This window comes from Panthera uncia, chromosome X (genome assembly GCF_023721935.1).
Source record: "Panthera uncia isolate 11264 chromosome X, Puncia_PCG_1.0, whole genome shotgun sequence".
In the NCBI taxonomy this organism is placed as follows: domain Eukaryota; kingdom Metazoa; phylum Chordata; class Mammalia; order Carnivora; family Felidae; genus Panthera; species Panthera uncia.
Window position 1 is genome coordinate 26,691,416 of NC_064817.1, and position 18,200 is coordinate 26,709,615.

General features: G+C 35.0%; 1 protein-coding gene across 1 annotated transcript in view; it reads right to left on the minus strand.

Annotated features, from left to right (window-relative positions):
* The window catches only part of DMD (dystrophin), a 1,998,908-nt gene that overhangs the window by 1,208,445 nt on the left and 772,263 nt on the right, over positions 1–18,200 (minus strand). The window contains exons 31-33 of the mRNA XM_049644567.1: positions 7,122–7,232; positions 6,556–6,729; positions 2,751–2,906 (exon numbers count right to left, since the gene is read on the minus strand). Coding sequence (XP_049500524.1) covers positions 2,751–2,906; positions 6,556–6,729; positions 7,122–7,232 — 441 coding nt within the window. The remainder of the gene's footprint in view (positions 1–2,750; positions 2,907–6,555; positions 6,730–7,121; positions 7,233–18,200) is intronic.

Genomic DNA, 18,200 nt, shown 5'->3' on the forward strand with positions numbered 1-18,200 from the left:
AAAAAAGGAGCGTACATTGAAGTCAGGCAAGTACAACTATATAAATTCTGAAGATGATTAAAATAGAAGGTTTTTTTACACAAAAATAATAATCTATTAAAATAGGCTTTGTTTTGTTTGATTTTATCAAATAGAACCACTGTTGTTGAAGGTAATTCAACAATTTAAGACTTTTTTTCTTGGAGAAGGAATACATGACTTACCACATTTTTGTAACAATATTTATATATATTCTTTTTATCGTTACTGCTTCTAAATTTTATTTCAAAAATAAATTTTTGCCCTGCCTTTTTACTGTATTCTATCATGCTATTAAAGTATGATTTCTTAGTATTTCATTTTGCTTTAATGATATCACTAAGTGCCAAATGGTTAAAATAAACATAAACTTTCAAATATATATTTTCGAGGTTAAATAGTACTTTACATCTTCATGAGACTCATTCACTTAATAATAAGTAACTTGGGTCGCTAATAGTCTTCAAACTTCATTTTTATTGTTTTACATTCAGGGACTATTTTATGTAAAATTTACTCTTGCAAAGGCAAAGATTTTGGGAAATTCTTCAAGGCAAAAGCAACGAAAAGGAAAGGAAAGGAAAGGAAAGGAAAGGAAAGGAAAGGAAAGGAAGAACGAAAGAACTAAAAGGCCCAGACAACATTCATATTTGAAAGCACAAAGAAATGACCTTTTCACAAGATCTACTTTTTAATAAAAAAACCTATTAATAGATTATTTTAGTGCAAAGTCACATAGGTCAAATTAGAGACTCTTGAGTAAAGAGAACAGCTTTCCAGAAATTAACAACTTGTAGCTTTATGATTAATATTAGAGATGATTCTACTGATGCTAAATACGGAACAATTGGCATCTGTAAAAATCTATAAACCCTAGATGAGATGCTAACTACAGATACTACCTTCCCCTCTGTGGTTATCTTTAACACAATGATAAACTTGTCCAGAAGGATAGAGGCGCCTGAGTGGCTTAGTCAGTTAAGCATCCGACTTTGGCTTGGGTCATGATCTAACGGCTCATTTTGTGAGTTCCAGCCCTGTGTTGGGCTCTGTGCTGACAGCTCCGAGCTTGGAGCCTTAATCCAGAGGTACCTTGGTGGACTTACACAAGCACTTGAAGTGTATTTTATTTCAAGTTTATCACCATGTTTTCCTATTTATTATGTATCAGTGTTCCCTACTTTTTGATCAATTGAGAAGGAAAACATTTTGCCATAGCATGACAGTGAGCTCCCTTTCAAACATGTGACATATAAATTAGCAAGTTTTTAAAATCTAAAAACAAAGATTGCCAACTAATGTGGATAGTTCTTCAGTTATTTCCAGAGTTCCATTTTAATCTAAAATTTACCTTCTCTTGGTCAAAAGTAATTTGCAATTAGTACTTTTAAAACATAACCTTCCATCTACTTACAGGGTGAAATAGTAGAAATTTGTGTCTGTAGGGATACTTCACAAATGTGGACACACATTTATATTTGTGCCTAAAATGAAGTAACAGGTGTCTCACTGATGTTGTTATATTTAATAAAGTGGAGAGAGAACGTGGGACGTAAAAATGTACTCTGTTCTCCCCATCGATCCCAGTAAATCTCTTTTATTCAGAAGGAAATTAAAATGTATGCATTTTTATTTTTTTCTGCTTTGGCCCTTATTTTAGTCTATTTGTTTTATCACACGAAGTGTCAGGAAAATGAAACTGTCCGCAAATGCTCCTAATTTAAAGGTCCTCACCTAAAGTACTTAAATTTGTACTTATTCATAAATAGCCCTAAATGCCAAAAATGGAGAACTTCATTTGCATAAGTTTAAGCAAACAAACATGATGTTAATAAAATATTCTTATTATCTAAGATACCATATAATATATTCAGATATCACAACTTTTTTAAAGACAGAAATGATTATTGTGTTATGGTGTCAGCATGGAAAAGGCTAGGTCGGTCCTTGAAGGTGACAAGTCATGCCATTATGACTATTTTTTATGATTACTATCATTATTTTCAGCCATAAAACTTCTAAATCTATAGAGCATAGATAGAGAATGTTTGATTTGAGGAAAGTGGGGTAACGATCCTCGTCATTCCACTGTTTGGGAAAGCGGATAGAGAAATATAAACATCTTTAATTAACGGGGACATGGAACTGGGCACTGAACACTATCAGGACAAAAATACACAAATAATCAGAGAGCAATAGGACTTCACTGGATATCCATGCTACCTTATTAGCCAAATGTGGTGGATCATGCAAGACTTGCCACACAGGGAAATAATTTCTATGGAATGTGACAGCTCTATTACACCTAATGCGGTCTATGTGGAATGTGTCAACTCCATTGTATCGAAATACACGTAAGTGCATTAGTTTATAAAAGGCTCCAGCCTTTAAGTCATCACAAGCAAATTTATACAATGAAAAGAAGGCGAGTTTAGAGGAAAGAAACCTTTTTAAAACCATACGATGGGCCAATAAAAATCTCTTTGAGCTGTACATATTTTTTAATGCAGACTGGAAACAAGATCCTTATGGATTAATTATTGTTTCTTAACAAGAACTACACATGGGACTATATCTATATCTGTATGCATAAATGTGTGTATGTACCTATCTATTGAGAGAAAATGATTAACTTTCTAAGACATTAATTGTGCATCATCACTACCTTTTGTTTTGCAATTTACAAGGAAAGTGGTAAATAGCCAGTGTTTCTGGTTCCAAGGCGCACTCACCTTTGCTCCCAGCTCATTATAATGTAATTTCAAAGCCGTGACTCTTTCATCAAGTTCTTTAGGGTTTTCTGTCTGTTTCTTCTGTACAATCTGACGTCCAGTTTTTATCACCATTTCCACTTCAGACTTCACTTCACTCAGACTTTTATACAAGTTCTAAGTTAAACATAAAACAAAATAATAAGCAATAGTGTCCAACTTATACTGTCATGATTAATAAAAAAGAAATAGAGGTAGAGGTCACTTTCATTTTCATTCCATGTTTACAGTTTTAATGTAGTAGCATTTTGCAGCTGTGATCAATATGTAGCCTCGGCATTTTCTGTTGATTTAATATTTCTATTTGCAATTATATATAGACATGCAGACATGCAGATTCTGTAGTTATTCTTACTAAAGTAAGTGTACCTCATGTATACATTTACTTTTACAAACCAAGTTGATCAAGATTATTTATAAAAGTTAAATGATTTCTATTTTAAATGTTTTAATTATAAAATAGTAGCTGGGAGTTTGGAGAAATTCCTTGACTCTTTCACCAGGTATTTATTGAGAGCCCAATACACCAGACAGTATTTGAGTCACTAGAGACACATTCACTGTTGTTCTCACACATTTCAGTGGGTATGAAACACCTAAATTTCCAGATCACAATTTCAACATCTATTAGTTAAATCATATATAAGGAAGGCAGGCAGGCAATTTTAAATATGCCAATTACATTATGTAAATGTCTTTTCTAAATGGGGCTGATCAATTGAATACAAACAGATACAAAAATATAATTTAAAAACTCACAGGGACATCACAACCATAAAGAACAAATGTATTACTTCCGGAAAGTATACTGCTTTCAGACTTACGAAACAAGCATCACAACTTCACCTGACAGCTATTTTCCTGGAAAGATATGTGTATGTATGGAGGCATGAAAGCATACACATAGGTACAGGTGTATATGTGAAGACATGCATATATAATAGTTTACATGATACATTGTTGCTTTCACATGTTCAGTGGTAAGTGTGAACAACTACATGTTTTATTGTTACTAAGAAACAAAGTTACTAGTAGGTAGCTGCTTTTTCTTGGGAATTACAACTTGGTTTATTTTCTCTTTTCAGTTTAAAATCAATGCCCAAAACAATACATTTTGTAAAGGTTAGGCAAATATTAATTAAAGCTAATACATAATCTATTTCCATCTTAATCCCTTCTTTGATGGTTGTTTTGTGTTAATATTCATTTACTAATAATTTTGGGTTCTGTCTGAGCTTTCCAGATGATTTTTTTACTTCATTTTATTTCTAACCTAGAAATGATAAAATCTCGGTATGTAGAAACATTCAACCATTAACTGTACAGAGGGAATCAATTCTGTGAATTTTGAAATCAGAGATATATGCAAATGATTTACTCTTTAAACATAAAAAAAACCCCTCAGTGATTTAAATTTATGTTGAAAGTTCAAAGTACTGCTGGCCGTTAAAATCATATCATTCAGTATGCAGAAAAAATATTTATCACCAAGGGAGGGAAACATCCCTTATATTTCTTTGTGCTCATGCTGGGAAGACTTTTTTGTTAACTCAACAAAAATTTCTTGAAGGCAAAGGCAATGATTATAGTATAGGCAATGAGGCATATTTTTTTAATGTTTTTATTTATTTTTTGAGACAGAAAGAGAGCATGAGCAGGGGAGGGAACAGAGAGAGAGGGAGACACAGAATCTGAAGCAGGCTCCAGGCCTCTGGGTTGTCTGCACAGAGCCTGACACGGGGCTCGAACTCACGGAGTGTGAGATCATGACCTGAGCCGAAGTCAGATGCTTAACCGACTGAGCCACCCAAGCGCCCCTGCAATGAGGCATCTTAAGTACTTTTTTAAAATATAAAAGTTAAGAAAAAAAAAAAAAAAGGTATCCTTATGGAAGGACTACTTGAATTGCTCCTGACTTTAAACCAGAACTAGAAACAAATTGAACAAGTACTTGAAGCTGTTTCAGGTACCCTCAGGGCAGTCACAGCTGGGTGCAGGGAACATTGTTTCCACCTCATACTTACCAGCAGACAAGTTTTACAAAGTACTATTAGAGACCTAATCATGGAAGGCAACAACTCTCCCTTTGGGGATATATTTAACCATGATGATAGTATAGTTGAGTCATTCTGCTTTCAATAATTTATGCAAAATTTAATAGGTGGTATCATCCTAGAAATCCCTAACGTTTGCTCATCTAACACCAGCTAATAATTACATACTGTTATATTCAAATGTTATTTTGGGGGGCAGGAACATTTATAATCATGATGCCACTAAAATGCAGCCTTTATTATGAAGAAATGTCACTGCATACAAAATATTTCAGAATTTTTCACAAAGAAATACACAGATTATAAAATTTTTGTTAAAAGATACTTTCCCACTCAAAATAATATGACTGAAATGCATCTAAAATGTTTCTTTTAAGTTTATGTTAGGGAGTAAATGCAGAAACAATACTAAAAACACAGAGTACTAACGAGATAACCTTGTTTTCATCTTCAATGTTAATAACATTCAGTGCTTTTGTTTTATGTGAACTTCTACCCCATTGCCCAAAGTACACATAGAGTTATAATAATAGTTGTATTGCTCTAGGAGATGCCTTTGTAATTCAGCCTTAAGTTTTCAGAGAAGTCATCAGACATGGCGAATTTCCAATAATTGCAATAAGGGACACAGCTCAAAATCCCCAAATCCTCTGAAGATTTATGCTACAGGCTAATCATGTGCCTTCCATGCCTCTTGACTGTCTTTGAGGTGTGGTGGGACTTCAGTATATATCCAGCACTGATATTTAATGGAAAGATACTAGGATTTGGAGTAAGAGTGCCTGGATTGGAATCTTCCCTCTTGGCCTTCACCAGCTGTGTTGTCTTTAAATTATCTCATTGGGGTGCCTGGGTGGCTCAGTCGGTTAAGCGGCCGACTTTGGCTCAGGTCATGATCTCGCAGTCCCTGAGTTCTAGCCCCACAACGGGCTCTGTGCTGACAGCTCAGAGCCCGGAGCCTGCTTCAGATTCTGTGTCTCCCTCTCTCTGACCCTCCCCTGTTCATGCTCTGTCTCTCCCTGTCTCAAAAATAAATAAACGTTAAAAAAAATTTAAATTATCTCATTAATCAGTGGCCTTGAGAATCAGGGACAACTTGTATAGATCACTTAGCTTACTTGGTATTCATTTCTGGAACGGTTTCATTATTGTAGTCGTTGCTGTTGTTGCTGTTTCCAGACATCTAAAATTCTTTTCAGAATTTACATTTAAAATATATATTCAAAGTACTACAAAAATTAAATGGGACACCTCGCTGGCTCAGCTGGTTAAGCAACCGACTCCTGGTTTCAGGTTAGGTCATGATCTCATGGTTTGTGGGTTCAAGCCCCAAATCGGGCTCTGCACTGTCAATGTGGAGCCTGCTTAGGATTCTCTCTCTCTTTCCCTCTCTGCCTCTCCCCTGCTCTCTGTCTCTCTCTCTCTCTCTCAAAATAAATAAATAAACTTAAAAAATTAAATAAAGGGTGTTTCCTCTTATATTCTACACAGTCCTTAGAGAATTCTGGATTCCAAAAAGACACCTACAGAGGAGGTATTAAAAGGGTACTATTTCAGTAAGTGTTCTCATCTCTCAATACACATGTGCTAATGTTTGTTGTTAATCTTAACATAACATTGTATAATTATCATAATTATCTGAAAACAATCTTCTGTTATAAAGGAGGGTCCTCACATACTTCTTAATAAGGAAAGTCACCAGAAATACCTACCACACAATGATTTAACTGTGACTGTACTACTTCCTGTTCCACGCTCTTCGTTTCCAACGCAGGCAAATGCATCTTCACTTCATCTAGAATCATCTTACTTTCCTGTAGACGCTGCTCAAAATTGGCTGGCTTCTGGAATAATCGAAACTTCAAGGAAACATCTTGCAACTTTTTCTGGAAAGACAATGTAAGAAAGCATCCCTATAGTTTCACATTCCAAACAACAGGCAGCCATACTTTTGTTAATAGATTTTTCTTTATCCCTAAAGATAAAAAAAAGTTAAAAAAAAAAAAAAACTAAAGCAATTCTTTTCTACCTTTCCAGCAGAAACAATACATATATTTGAATTCAGTAGTTGTTCTTAATGTGGTACTAAATAAAATGTAATTTATTAATTTTATCTTTAAAATGGAAACCCCCCCAAATCTGTATTATTTACATACCATATTATAGTTTTCAAACAATGCCCTCAATCCTAATTTTGCTAATAATCAAACTGTCTAATACAGAGTATGTTTTAATACCCAACTAAAACCATTTCCTTAGTTTATGCAATAATATGTACCTGGGCCACATCGATTTGGGACAGCACCCTTTGGGCAGTCTCCTTTCCCTGGTAATGTTTCTTCATTTCTTCTAAGCTGATCTCATGACTTGTCAAATCTGATTGGATTTTCTGTTGGGAGGAAAGCATTATTAGTCAGCATGCTTTGCAGGTTATTGCAAAGAATAACACTTTCGAAGAAGATGAAATTCTGAAACTCTCTTAAACCACTATTACAATGTAGCCTCCTATAAAAAAAAAACTATTTTTTACTTACCAAACATTATCAAAAATGAAATGACTTATTTTTCTCCTATTTGGGTTATTAGGAAAAGAAATTATCCTTTGGAATCAGCAATAATGAATAGCTATTTCATATATTTTCAGTAGGAAATAACAGTTTCCATCTAATATTTAAAACTGATATTCATTTATCTTGGAATTTACACTCAAATCTGACCAAAGACAAAATGTTATGCACACACACACACATATATATTCATATGTATGTGTGTATGTGTATATATGTATGAATATACATATATATGTATATATATACGTGTGTGTGTACGTGCATGTGTATGTATATGTATGTATGTATATAAGCTGTAACAGGGATAAGATATAATGAAAGATTTGCATGTGGACAATATCCCTTAATAGTGATCTTTATTCAGTCATGCTGTGCCACATTTCAGTTAAATTTCAGGGAAATTATGGATTTAGGAAAGTGAAGTTAAATCCTTTAATTGGCCTTGCTTTCTGTCTGATAAATACTTAAAAGCTTCTTAAAAAGACTCATTTGTAAAATTTAAGTAAGTATAAAAATTCCTGTATTTTCTATATTAAGTAGACATTTTTGAGTGAGTTCTATTCACACGTATGTCTGTATTTGACTTGTACACTTTTGAGCCTGCCACAGGAGTGGGACCAATTCTGTAGTGTGCAGAGGCTCAAACAATAAATTAATTCATTTCTCTCCGCCAGAAAGAGCAAAAATCAGGAAGTGGTCAAATTATTCAAATTTAAATTTTGGTTGCTGTCAGATTATCACAAGTAAGTTAGAAAAGAAACTGATTAACTTATACCACAGTGCCCATAAAATTTTCATGAAAACAATTTGCATAATGCATATTAGTCTCACCTAATTATACCAATTGGAGTCAATTCTAGTACATATTACTAGAAAGTAACAACAGTTTGATTAGAAGTTAGTTACCACAGAGAACTACAACCCAGCCATGAGTAGTGAGAATTATCCTAAGAAAATGGGTTAAGGGGTAAAGGAGTTACTTAGGATATAAGGCTATAAATGTACATATATACCTTAATATTATTTCTTAGCATATTGATTCTAACCATTATAGAGACAAAGTAATTATGGATTACTTACATGATTAGAATTCTGGCATCAAATAATTAAGAGCAAAGATTCATGCAAATACTTTTTTTACTATATATATGTATATATATGTTTATATAAATATAAATGTGTGTGTGTGTGTGTATATATATATATATATATATATATATACACAAAATAGCTTCATTGGTTGAATTACTCCTTTATATAAGACAAAGCAGCATGTACTATTCTCTAGAAACCACAAAATTTGGGGTTAGGCATCCATATAAGTACATAATGATAAATAGCTCCTGCAAGTAACCAAAACACAGGATCTAGTCCCTTCCTGAGACAAATTTTATTCTTTTACTTCACTGCCATGAGACATCCCTGTAAACCTATGACAGACTTCTTTCCCTCATTTTTGTTTTTGCTTCAGTTAACTCAGTTTTGCTACTTTTACCTAAATGTTCTAAATAGTATATTGGATAAGCAAGGAGACAGATGTTTTAAGAACAAAAGCATTCCCAACTGAAGGAAAACAAGTTACTCAGATGAGGCAACAAATGGCATGAAGAGGTTGGGAAAATAAAATAATAGACAGAGAATGAATGCACAGTGGCAGAAATATAAATGTAAAGCAGGTGGGAATGAGGTAATATATAACTTCATGTCCTAAATGAAAAACTCCAGGTTTTCAATATGAAGAGAAAGTTTAAAATTTTACAGTGATCAGAATCACAGATAATAGGGTTACTTACAGTTAGTCTCATAACTAAGGAAACCCAAAATAAGAGAATGCTATTATAAATTCAATAGTATTTTGAAGCGAATTTAGATTTTATAAATCATTTTATATATATATACATACACACACACACACACACACATATAGCCACATGTTAGTTTTTTTTTTTTTTTCAAAAGAGCAGTGTACCCCTGTATTGTCTGTATTTATTTTAGTGCACTCCAACTTAGAGGGACATAGAAGTAGGGCCAGGAGAGAACCATGGAAATAGGAATTTAAGGGGTGTGGAGAAAAAGGGAAGAACCACAGGAGAGAAGGAAGATTACAAGAGAAGAAGAGGAACGATCAGGAAAGAGAAAGGGTACCACTTCCATCAAGTGATGTGAGAGTTTTAGGAATGAGGGAGAAATCAACAATGTCAATTTTGAGACATGTCAAATGAGAGAGGTACTAACAAGCATACACTAGCTGGTCAGTGAGCACTGCAGCTAGAACATTCAGTGGTCAGAGCAGAAATTAGGTTGTCAAAGGCTGAAGCCCGATTAAAGACCAGGAAACCCTCATCTAAAAATAGTTTAAATTATTTTTGAGGAATTTTATCTCTCCACATAATGTAATGTGGTGAATGACACTCGAACACATATTAAAGCTATGTGAAAGGAGCCAAGGGTTGAGAGAGTTGTCTTGTATTGTAACTAATTATTATTATTATTATTATTATTATTATTATTATTTAAATCCAAGTTAGTTAACGTGTCGTATAATAATGGTTTCAGGAGTAGAAACCAGTGATTCATCACTTACATATGACACCCAGAGCCCATCCCAACAAGTGCCCTTCTTAATGCCCACCACCCATTTAACCATCCCCCACACACTACCCCCCAGAAACCCTCAGTTTGTTCTCTGTATTTAAGAGTCTCTTATGGTTTGCCTCCATTTATGTTTTTCTCTTTATTTCTTTCCCTTCTCCTATGTTCATCTGTTGTGTTTCTTAAATTCCACATATGAGTGAAATCATGTATTTGTTTTTCTCTGACTTATTTAAATAAGATGATAAGTGATTGGAAAACCGTGTGGGAAGCAAGAGGGATTAGAGAGCAAAGATCAATAATCAATGCAAAATACTGACAGAAAGAGGTGGTGCCACTTTTTCAGATTTCAAAGGTAAGACATAAAGATCATTTTGGATGTAGAAGGGCAGAAAGGACTTCTTACTTGATGCTCTCTGGAAATCAGAACAGAATAGAGTAAGAAGTCTGGATTTAAATTTCAGGGCTCTGATTCGCCACTAAGTACTAAACCTCCCTGAGGCTTAATTTTCTCATCTATAAGCTGAAGATGATGATAATAAGCCAGTAAAGAAGCATTATCAGTAGTCCTGGGAAAACTCTGTTTGCAGCAGACGACGACATTGGTTTTAGTGACAAGATCAGATGTTATAATGCATGTAAAAACACCTGTTCAAGTTTTTGCAAATAGTCACTCACAAATGTGTCATTACGTATCATTTATTTATGAAGAAGGGCTTCTTTTGGTGTCCAGGGAGGAAGGGAGAGAATGGGTGGAGGAGAAGTCTAAAGGAAAGTGAGGGAAGTTGCAAAGCCATTGTGCAAACTGGGAATGGCAACCGAGGAGAAAAAAAGAAGATACTCAAAGAGAGCAGAGGACCCAAATTATACATCTGCAACACCATCTATCCACATTTTTTAAACTCTTCCATTTGTTCAGCCCTCAAGGTATATATAGTGAGGAAAAAATGAATTATACACATATTCCCCTAACCTTTTAAACTAGAGGGGTAAGAGAAGAGCACTGAAGGAAATCATCATCATCACCACAAAAGCAGCTATCTGTGAGCTTCTGTACCAACAGTTCACATACATTCACTTAATCACCTAATCAAACTAAGATATAAGTACGCGTCACCCTCATTGACAAATGAGAGTAGAAACGCTGACTTGTGCAAGGTAACATACCTAGGAAGTAGCAGACGGTGTCCTTTAAACAACTAGCCTTCCTCTTCAATTATGATTCAAAAATAAATGTGTCATCCACATGGACATTTGTCAGACCAGACAGATATTTCATCTCCTGTGTGCACTCACCTCATTAATGGCATTTAGTTTATGAATTCAATTCAAGAAACAAGTACTACATCTAGTCAATTCCACAGAGTGAGAACAAAACTAATGTCTCTATTCGTAAGGATTTTATGTTCTAGGAAGACAGAACACAGAGATACAAGTAAATTACAAAGCAGACATACAAGGAATATGTTTTAAAAAAAAAGCCCTCACACTATGTGACAAAAGAGAAGGGGCAATTCTTCTTTTTACTAAAGGATCCGGTAAAATTTTAAGACATTGGCATAATTTAACTTGCACATGGCTGCGAAGGGGTTTTGGAGTGGTAGAGAATAAGAATACGGGATCTCATTTCAGGCTATGCTAATGATGCTAGCAAAGACTGTGTTTGGAATATGCAGAGTGTATATACTTCATTTCATGGAAGGAAAAACTAGACGTGGGTAGAGCAATAATTACTTTGGAAAGGAGGAATTCGTGTGAAGCTACTGAACCTTAAGTTGCAGGGGCCCTCCTTTACAAAAGGCCCTTCTATAACTCACCAATAATTTTCTATTTCTAATTAGTATATATTTTTTTCTGAAATACTGCCCCCCTCAAAGCTGCCTCTAGTCAGCCTGGCATTACAAAACAAAGCCAAGATAATGTAAGTGATCACTAAGACACAGATCTTCTGCTGATAAATTCCACATTTTCCCAAATAAGCCACACTGTTGTCAGGACTCATAAACTATAGGAACAACAGTGACTTACAGAAACACAACCCAAAACGTAAGCTTTATTTGTCACCAGGGTATGTGAAGGAACAAGTAACATGTCAGCAAAGTTTGACAATTGAGAACCCAAGGCAAAGCATTGCACAGATTTTTGGAATATTCATATTTATGACAAGCTTTTAGAGAGTTGAGAAGCTGAATTTCTGTATTCTTAGAAAGATCACCATAAAAAATAATAAAAAAAAATAAAAAATAAAAAAAATAAAAAAAAAATAAAAAAAAAAAAAGAAAGATCACCACCATTAAAATCATTAAAACTGAGAAACTGAGATTTTATTATAATTTATAGGTAAAATTCTTTCTAGAAAAATTCTCCCATCTATAAGTATTGTTCTAATAGGATGAGAGATCAAAATTTCTTTATCGATTAAGTGGGTAATGCATGAAAAAACCCCAGTGAGTAAATATGTTTTGGAAATTAAGGATAAACATTTGTCTGTACCATAGAATATCTCAGAATATTTCGTATATTAACAAACACTGCGGTACCATAAGGAATACAGTTCTTTGCTGAAATTATCCTGAAATTATCCTTTTGCTTTTGTTGTCAGACAGTATCACACAAGTAGCTTTGGGGAAAGCTACCTAATATATTTAGTGAATATATTCAATAACAACAATTCAATTCATTACTAAAATTATAAGATAAGAATGGATATATATTTCCAATCAATTCTACTTAGGGAAGATGGCATAACATGCATCACACTTTTATGTAGTGAGCTAGCACCTTTACAAATTAAATCCACAATTCTTACTTTCAAGTGGTAATTCATTTTTATTTGTACTTTGGATATCATTCACTACCTCCTTTATTTAACCTCATCGGATTAGTATTCTGGAACCACGTAATTAAAAACTGCTTACCACTTTAGGGCAAGTTTATTGCGAAATAGATACATGATTTGTTTAAATAACAGCTTATTATGGAAACTTCCAGGCAGACTGGACAATGTCCTATTTAAAAACTCTTTTATTTTTCTATCAATCAATCTTTTATTTTAATTTTTTCATATTTCAAGTTTTTATTTGAATTCCAGTTAGTTCGGGGCACCTGGGTGGCTTAGTTGGTTAAGGGTCCAACTTCAGCTTGGGTCATGATCTCACCGTTCAGTTTGTAAGTTCGAACCCCCGCAACGGGCTCTCTGCTGTCAGCACAGAGCCTGCTTCAGATCCTCCGTCTCCCCCTCTCTCTGTCCCTCCCTCACTCACGCTCTCTCTCTCTCCCTCTCAAGAAAAAAATTTTTTTAATAAATAAACAAATAAATAAATAAATTCCAGCTAGTTAACTTACAGTGTAATATTGGTATCAGGAGGAGAATTCAGTGATTCGTCACTTCCATAACACCACTGTTCATCACAAGTGCCCTCCATAATCCCCAGCACCTATTTAACCTATCCCCCCACCCACCTCCCCTCCGGCAAACTGCAGTTTGTTCTCTACAGTTAAGAGACTGCTTTATGGTTTGCCTCTCCCTTCCAATAAAAAAGACAAATACTACATCATCTTTCCTGACATTATGATCAGACAATGAAAAAACAATACTATAGAAGCAAACACTGAAAATGGAAAATTTAATGCCAAGGAAAATGATTTCCATACTTGGCTCCCAGATGTGTAAGATCTGCTCAAGATTTAAAAGCTGTATAATTTGAGTTCTATTTTCACGTAAGATCGACATCTACCAGGATATGGATGAAAACTGAAGAAAACAACCAAACTGATGTTGTGAATTCATCAGCTTGGCTTTATATAAACTCAGTAATTCTCCACAAAAATAAAAGGAAGTGAAGTAGCAAATCAGGATACTGTTTTAGAACACCCTTGTACGGCCTAATAGGATTTCTCGGGCCAATAACTTTCAGGATGGCTGGATTTTTCCTTTTCATAAGGTGAAGTAATATAAAGCAAATTATGACATCATGCCATTACCAAAAACAGACATGTGGTAATCGTGCCATTATGCTTATAACTAGCCCTATACAGTGAAAGTAGAAAACAACAATGCAAATAGAAATAACCAATGTTTCACTAAAGAAGGGAAAGGGTAAATTGTACAACTAAAAACTAATCAAACTTTAAAGACATTTCCAGTATAGCACTTTACCATTAACTGAGAAGAGAGCAGGGCTTTTTCCCATGATTTACCTCATCAGACCATTCTCATATATCAAAATAATGACAGAAAATGGCAAGCGAAATTAAGCTGCAGCTGTCTAAAGCATTTAATGGAATAAAGGAAATTTTTCTATCAAATGATTACTGGAGCTTTTGTGATGTCAAATAAAGAAAATGATCCCAGAGAAAATACTAAAATATTTTGGAAAGAAAAAGATTAGAAGATGTCATGTTGAGATGATTAATGGAGAAATGTTAACACCATTAGATTAGTAATTTTAAAACAAATCACAATTCCGAAATTGCACCCTTGAGAAGGGGAAATAGCCACATCTAATACAGACTCACAAAATTAAAGGAAAAAAAATGTACTAAAAGAGCTTGGATTAGTTGTACTTTCAAAACAGTAGGGAGCAAGGGAAAAAGTGCACTAATTATGGTAGTGGGAAAATTATTTTGAAAAGTTTTAGACTGTACTATACAGTATTTCAGTCAAGTACAAAGGAAAGAAGAAATTCACACAGCTTTTTAGTACTGCTTGCAAAAAGATCCTGTCAATTCATTAGACGAGTTAGAAAGCGTGTTACCTACAAATTTTGTCAGATGGCGCAGTTTTGACTTTTCTCAGAAATATGCAGCAGGCCAAAGAGCTTGTTACACTCCAACAACTTAATTAGAGGCTCTTTTCAGGTCTGCGTGGCATGGTGGGACCCTCAATACATATTTGTTAAGTTAAATATATACATAAATGTAATTGTGTATATACACACATACCTAATGTGTGTGTGCACACTTATGCCATAATGGCAAACATTTATTTTTATTTTTTTCATGTTTATTTTTGAGACAGAAAGAGACAGGGTATGAGTGGGGGAGGGGCAGAGAGAGAGGGAGAAACAGAATAGGCAAACATTTTATTTTTTTAATGTTTATTTTTGAGACAGAGAGAGACAGGGAGGGGCAGAGAGAGAGGGAGACACAGAATCGGAAGCAGGCTCCAGGCTCTGAGCTGTCAGCACAGAGCCCGACGCGGGGCTTGAACCCACGAACCGTAAGCTCATGACCTGAGCCAAAGTCGGACACTCAAACAACTGAGCCACCCAGGCACTCCAGTAATGGCAAACATTTTAATATCACTGAGATAAATTTAGCTATTAACTTAGTTCAATTGTAAGTACTTTGTGGAGCTCTATGTTAAGAAATTTAAGAAAATGGCTGACAACCATTTTCTTCCACCCCCTCCTACTACTCTGATAGGAAGGGGAAAGGAGTGGTATGAAGAGAACACTCCATTTGAATGGGTTCAAAACATTTTGCTTGACATAGGAGTCATGTGGCATAGTAACAAATTTCTGGAAAAGCAGGTTTCTGTGTTTGTCAAATTTTGCTTAAGCTTTTCAAATATAAAAGGTCGACCACAAATCTCTGGAAGAGAAAAACAACATGCAAATTTTTCTAAGTAAATGTGAGAACCTTTTAAAACCCAAAACTTGAATACTCGTGGAGTGATCATTCCTTACAATACATCTGAGAAATAATGCTGTTCATAGTTATAATAATGGCAATGGCAATAGAACAGTCCGTTATAAATATACATTTTCAAGCAATTATGGTTACTTTTCAAATTAGGGAAGTGAAGAAACAAAACTTTGGGGGAAATCTGAAATACTACATAGAAATTTGGGGAAGTATAGTGGCTATATGTCTTTGCCTGATAGAAAACTAATTATCAAAGTAAAGGAAGGAGATCTGAGCTAAAGTCCCAGCTTCAGTGAAAATGCTTTAGAAATGACATCCATTAAATGTATCTGCCTATGAACAACTGAAACATTATAATACTACTATGTAAAATCTTATAGTGGACACAAGGATGATCAAGAATAAATAAATATCCACCCTTTAAGTCAATTCCAGGTTACTTCACAAAATTCCTCACATTTAATCCTTTACTATGCGTGAAAACAATGGATTAAAAAAGTTGAGGGGTGGCTCAGTCAGTTGAACATCAAACTCTTGATTTTGGCTCAGGTCATGATCTCATTGTTCCTTTGAGCCCCTCATTGGGCTCTGTGCTGACAGCATGGGAGCCTGCTGGGGATTCTCTGTTTCCCTGTGTGTCACTACCCCGCTCCGTCTGTCTGCCTGTCTGTCTGTCGGTCTGTCTGTCTCTCTATCAATAAATACACTTGAAAAGAAAGTTGACAGTAAACTGAACTTGTTTTTTTTTTTTAAATATGCTATTTGCAATATTGTCTATTAAACAGTCTCTTTTAAAATCAACTTTATTGGGGTGCCAGGGTGGCTCAGTTGGATAAGTGTACAACTCTTGATTTTGACTCAGGTAATGATGTCACACTTCATGATTGCAAGCACTGTGTCCATGAGTTTGAGTCCTGCACGAAGCCCTGGCCGTGCAGAGCCTGCTTGGGATTCTCCCTCCCTCCCTCTTTCTCTGCCCCTCCCCTGCTCTCTCTCTCAAAATAAATATACGTTAAAAAAATTTTTTTTAACGTATATTTATTTTTGAGACAGAGATAGACAGAGCATGAACAGGGGAGGGGCAGAGAGAGAGGGAGACACAGAATCTGAAACAGGCTCCAGGCTCTGAGCTGTCAGCACAGAGCCCGACGCGGGGCTTGAACTCACGGACCGTGAGATCATGACCTGAGCCGAAGTCGGCCGCTTAACCGACCGAGCCACCCAGGCGCCCCAAAAAATAAAAATAAATAAAGTCAACTTCATTGAGGTACAGTTTATGTACCACAGAATTCAACAAATGCAAAAGTCAGCATATTTTAAATTTACAGTTTTGAAACCACTGCCACCATTTGATTTGTAGATTTCTATAGCTCCCTCAAATGATCCCATGTGTCCATTTTCAACAACTCCTTATCCCCATCCCCATCCCCAGCTTCGATCAATCATCATGCCTGTTCAAATATTCCCTTAAACCTAAATATTTGACTTATCTACCTCATTAAAATATTGTAATCATAAAATAACACAATGCAGATGCTTTGAAAACAGTCGCCATTCACATGGTACAGTCCTTTAAAGGACTGGACTAGTACATGGAAAGGCTGGGCTATGTACTTTCCGCTAATCGTTCCTTCTCACGTGAAAAATGGTATTCAGTACTACTTAAAATATTTTCAAACTGTTCCAAAGTTCCAAACCTTGGCAGAATTATAAAACACTGTGACAAGATGTTATGAGGATACCTACTAAGTCCCATTTTAAAAATGGTTCTTGAGGATTATAGTAAACATGTCTGGTCACCAATTCTTTGATTTTCATCTTTCTTTTCTGCTATCTTACGGCAAGATGGCAAAATCCATTTTAGGCTTGTCTCCTTTTTTTTTTTTTTTTTTTTTTTTAAAAAAAAAAAACAGTTCTTGGCACATTTATCTGGCACATATTTAGTGACTAAATGTGGTACAACTTTCAGGAATTGAATAAATTCACCAAATATTTATTGAGGACCTGCTAGGTAGTCCTGATCTCTTATAAGCTGACCTTTGGTAGGTAGTGAATTGAGGTTGACAGGGAAAACAACAATGAAACTAATTAAAAAATAAACAAGGAGTTTCAGACGGTCATAAATGCCACAAAGAAAATAAAACCTTGGGTGTGTATACAAAGCCAAGTGTTATCTTGGTGTGCATTTCAGGTTTATAACTTCTCTGTAGGTTAGTTTTGGAATAAATATCTATTTGTATAAGAAAAAAAAAGAAAAAATGGTTGAATCTAAATTGCCTTAAAATATTCTGAGTACTGCAAGAATCTCCACTGCGACCATAGCCAGATGCAGCTCCCTTCACCTTTGTGTTTAGAATGTGTAGATTTTCACAACAGGATGCTGTAATTTAACTGCAGACTTAAGATGTATACTTTTGAGTTTATAATATGAAAGATGTCCATTTCTTTACCACTATACATCCTGTGAGGACATGATACCATGTAATTTTTCCAAGTACAGTCAATGATGGGTAGCACGTTTCTTTTATTTATTTATTTATTTTAGC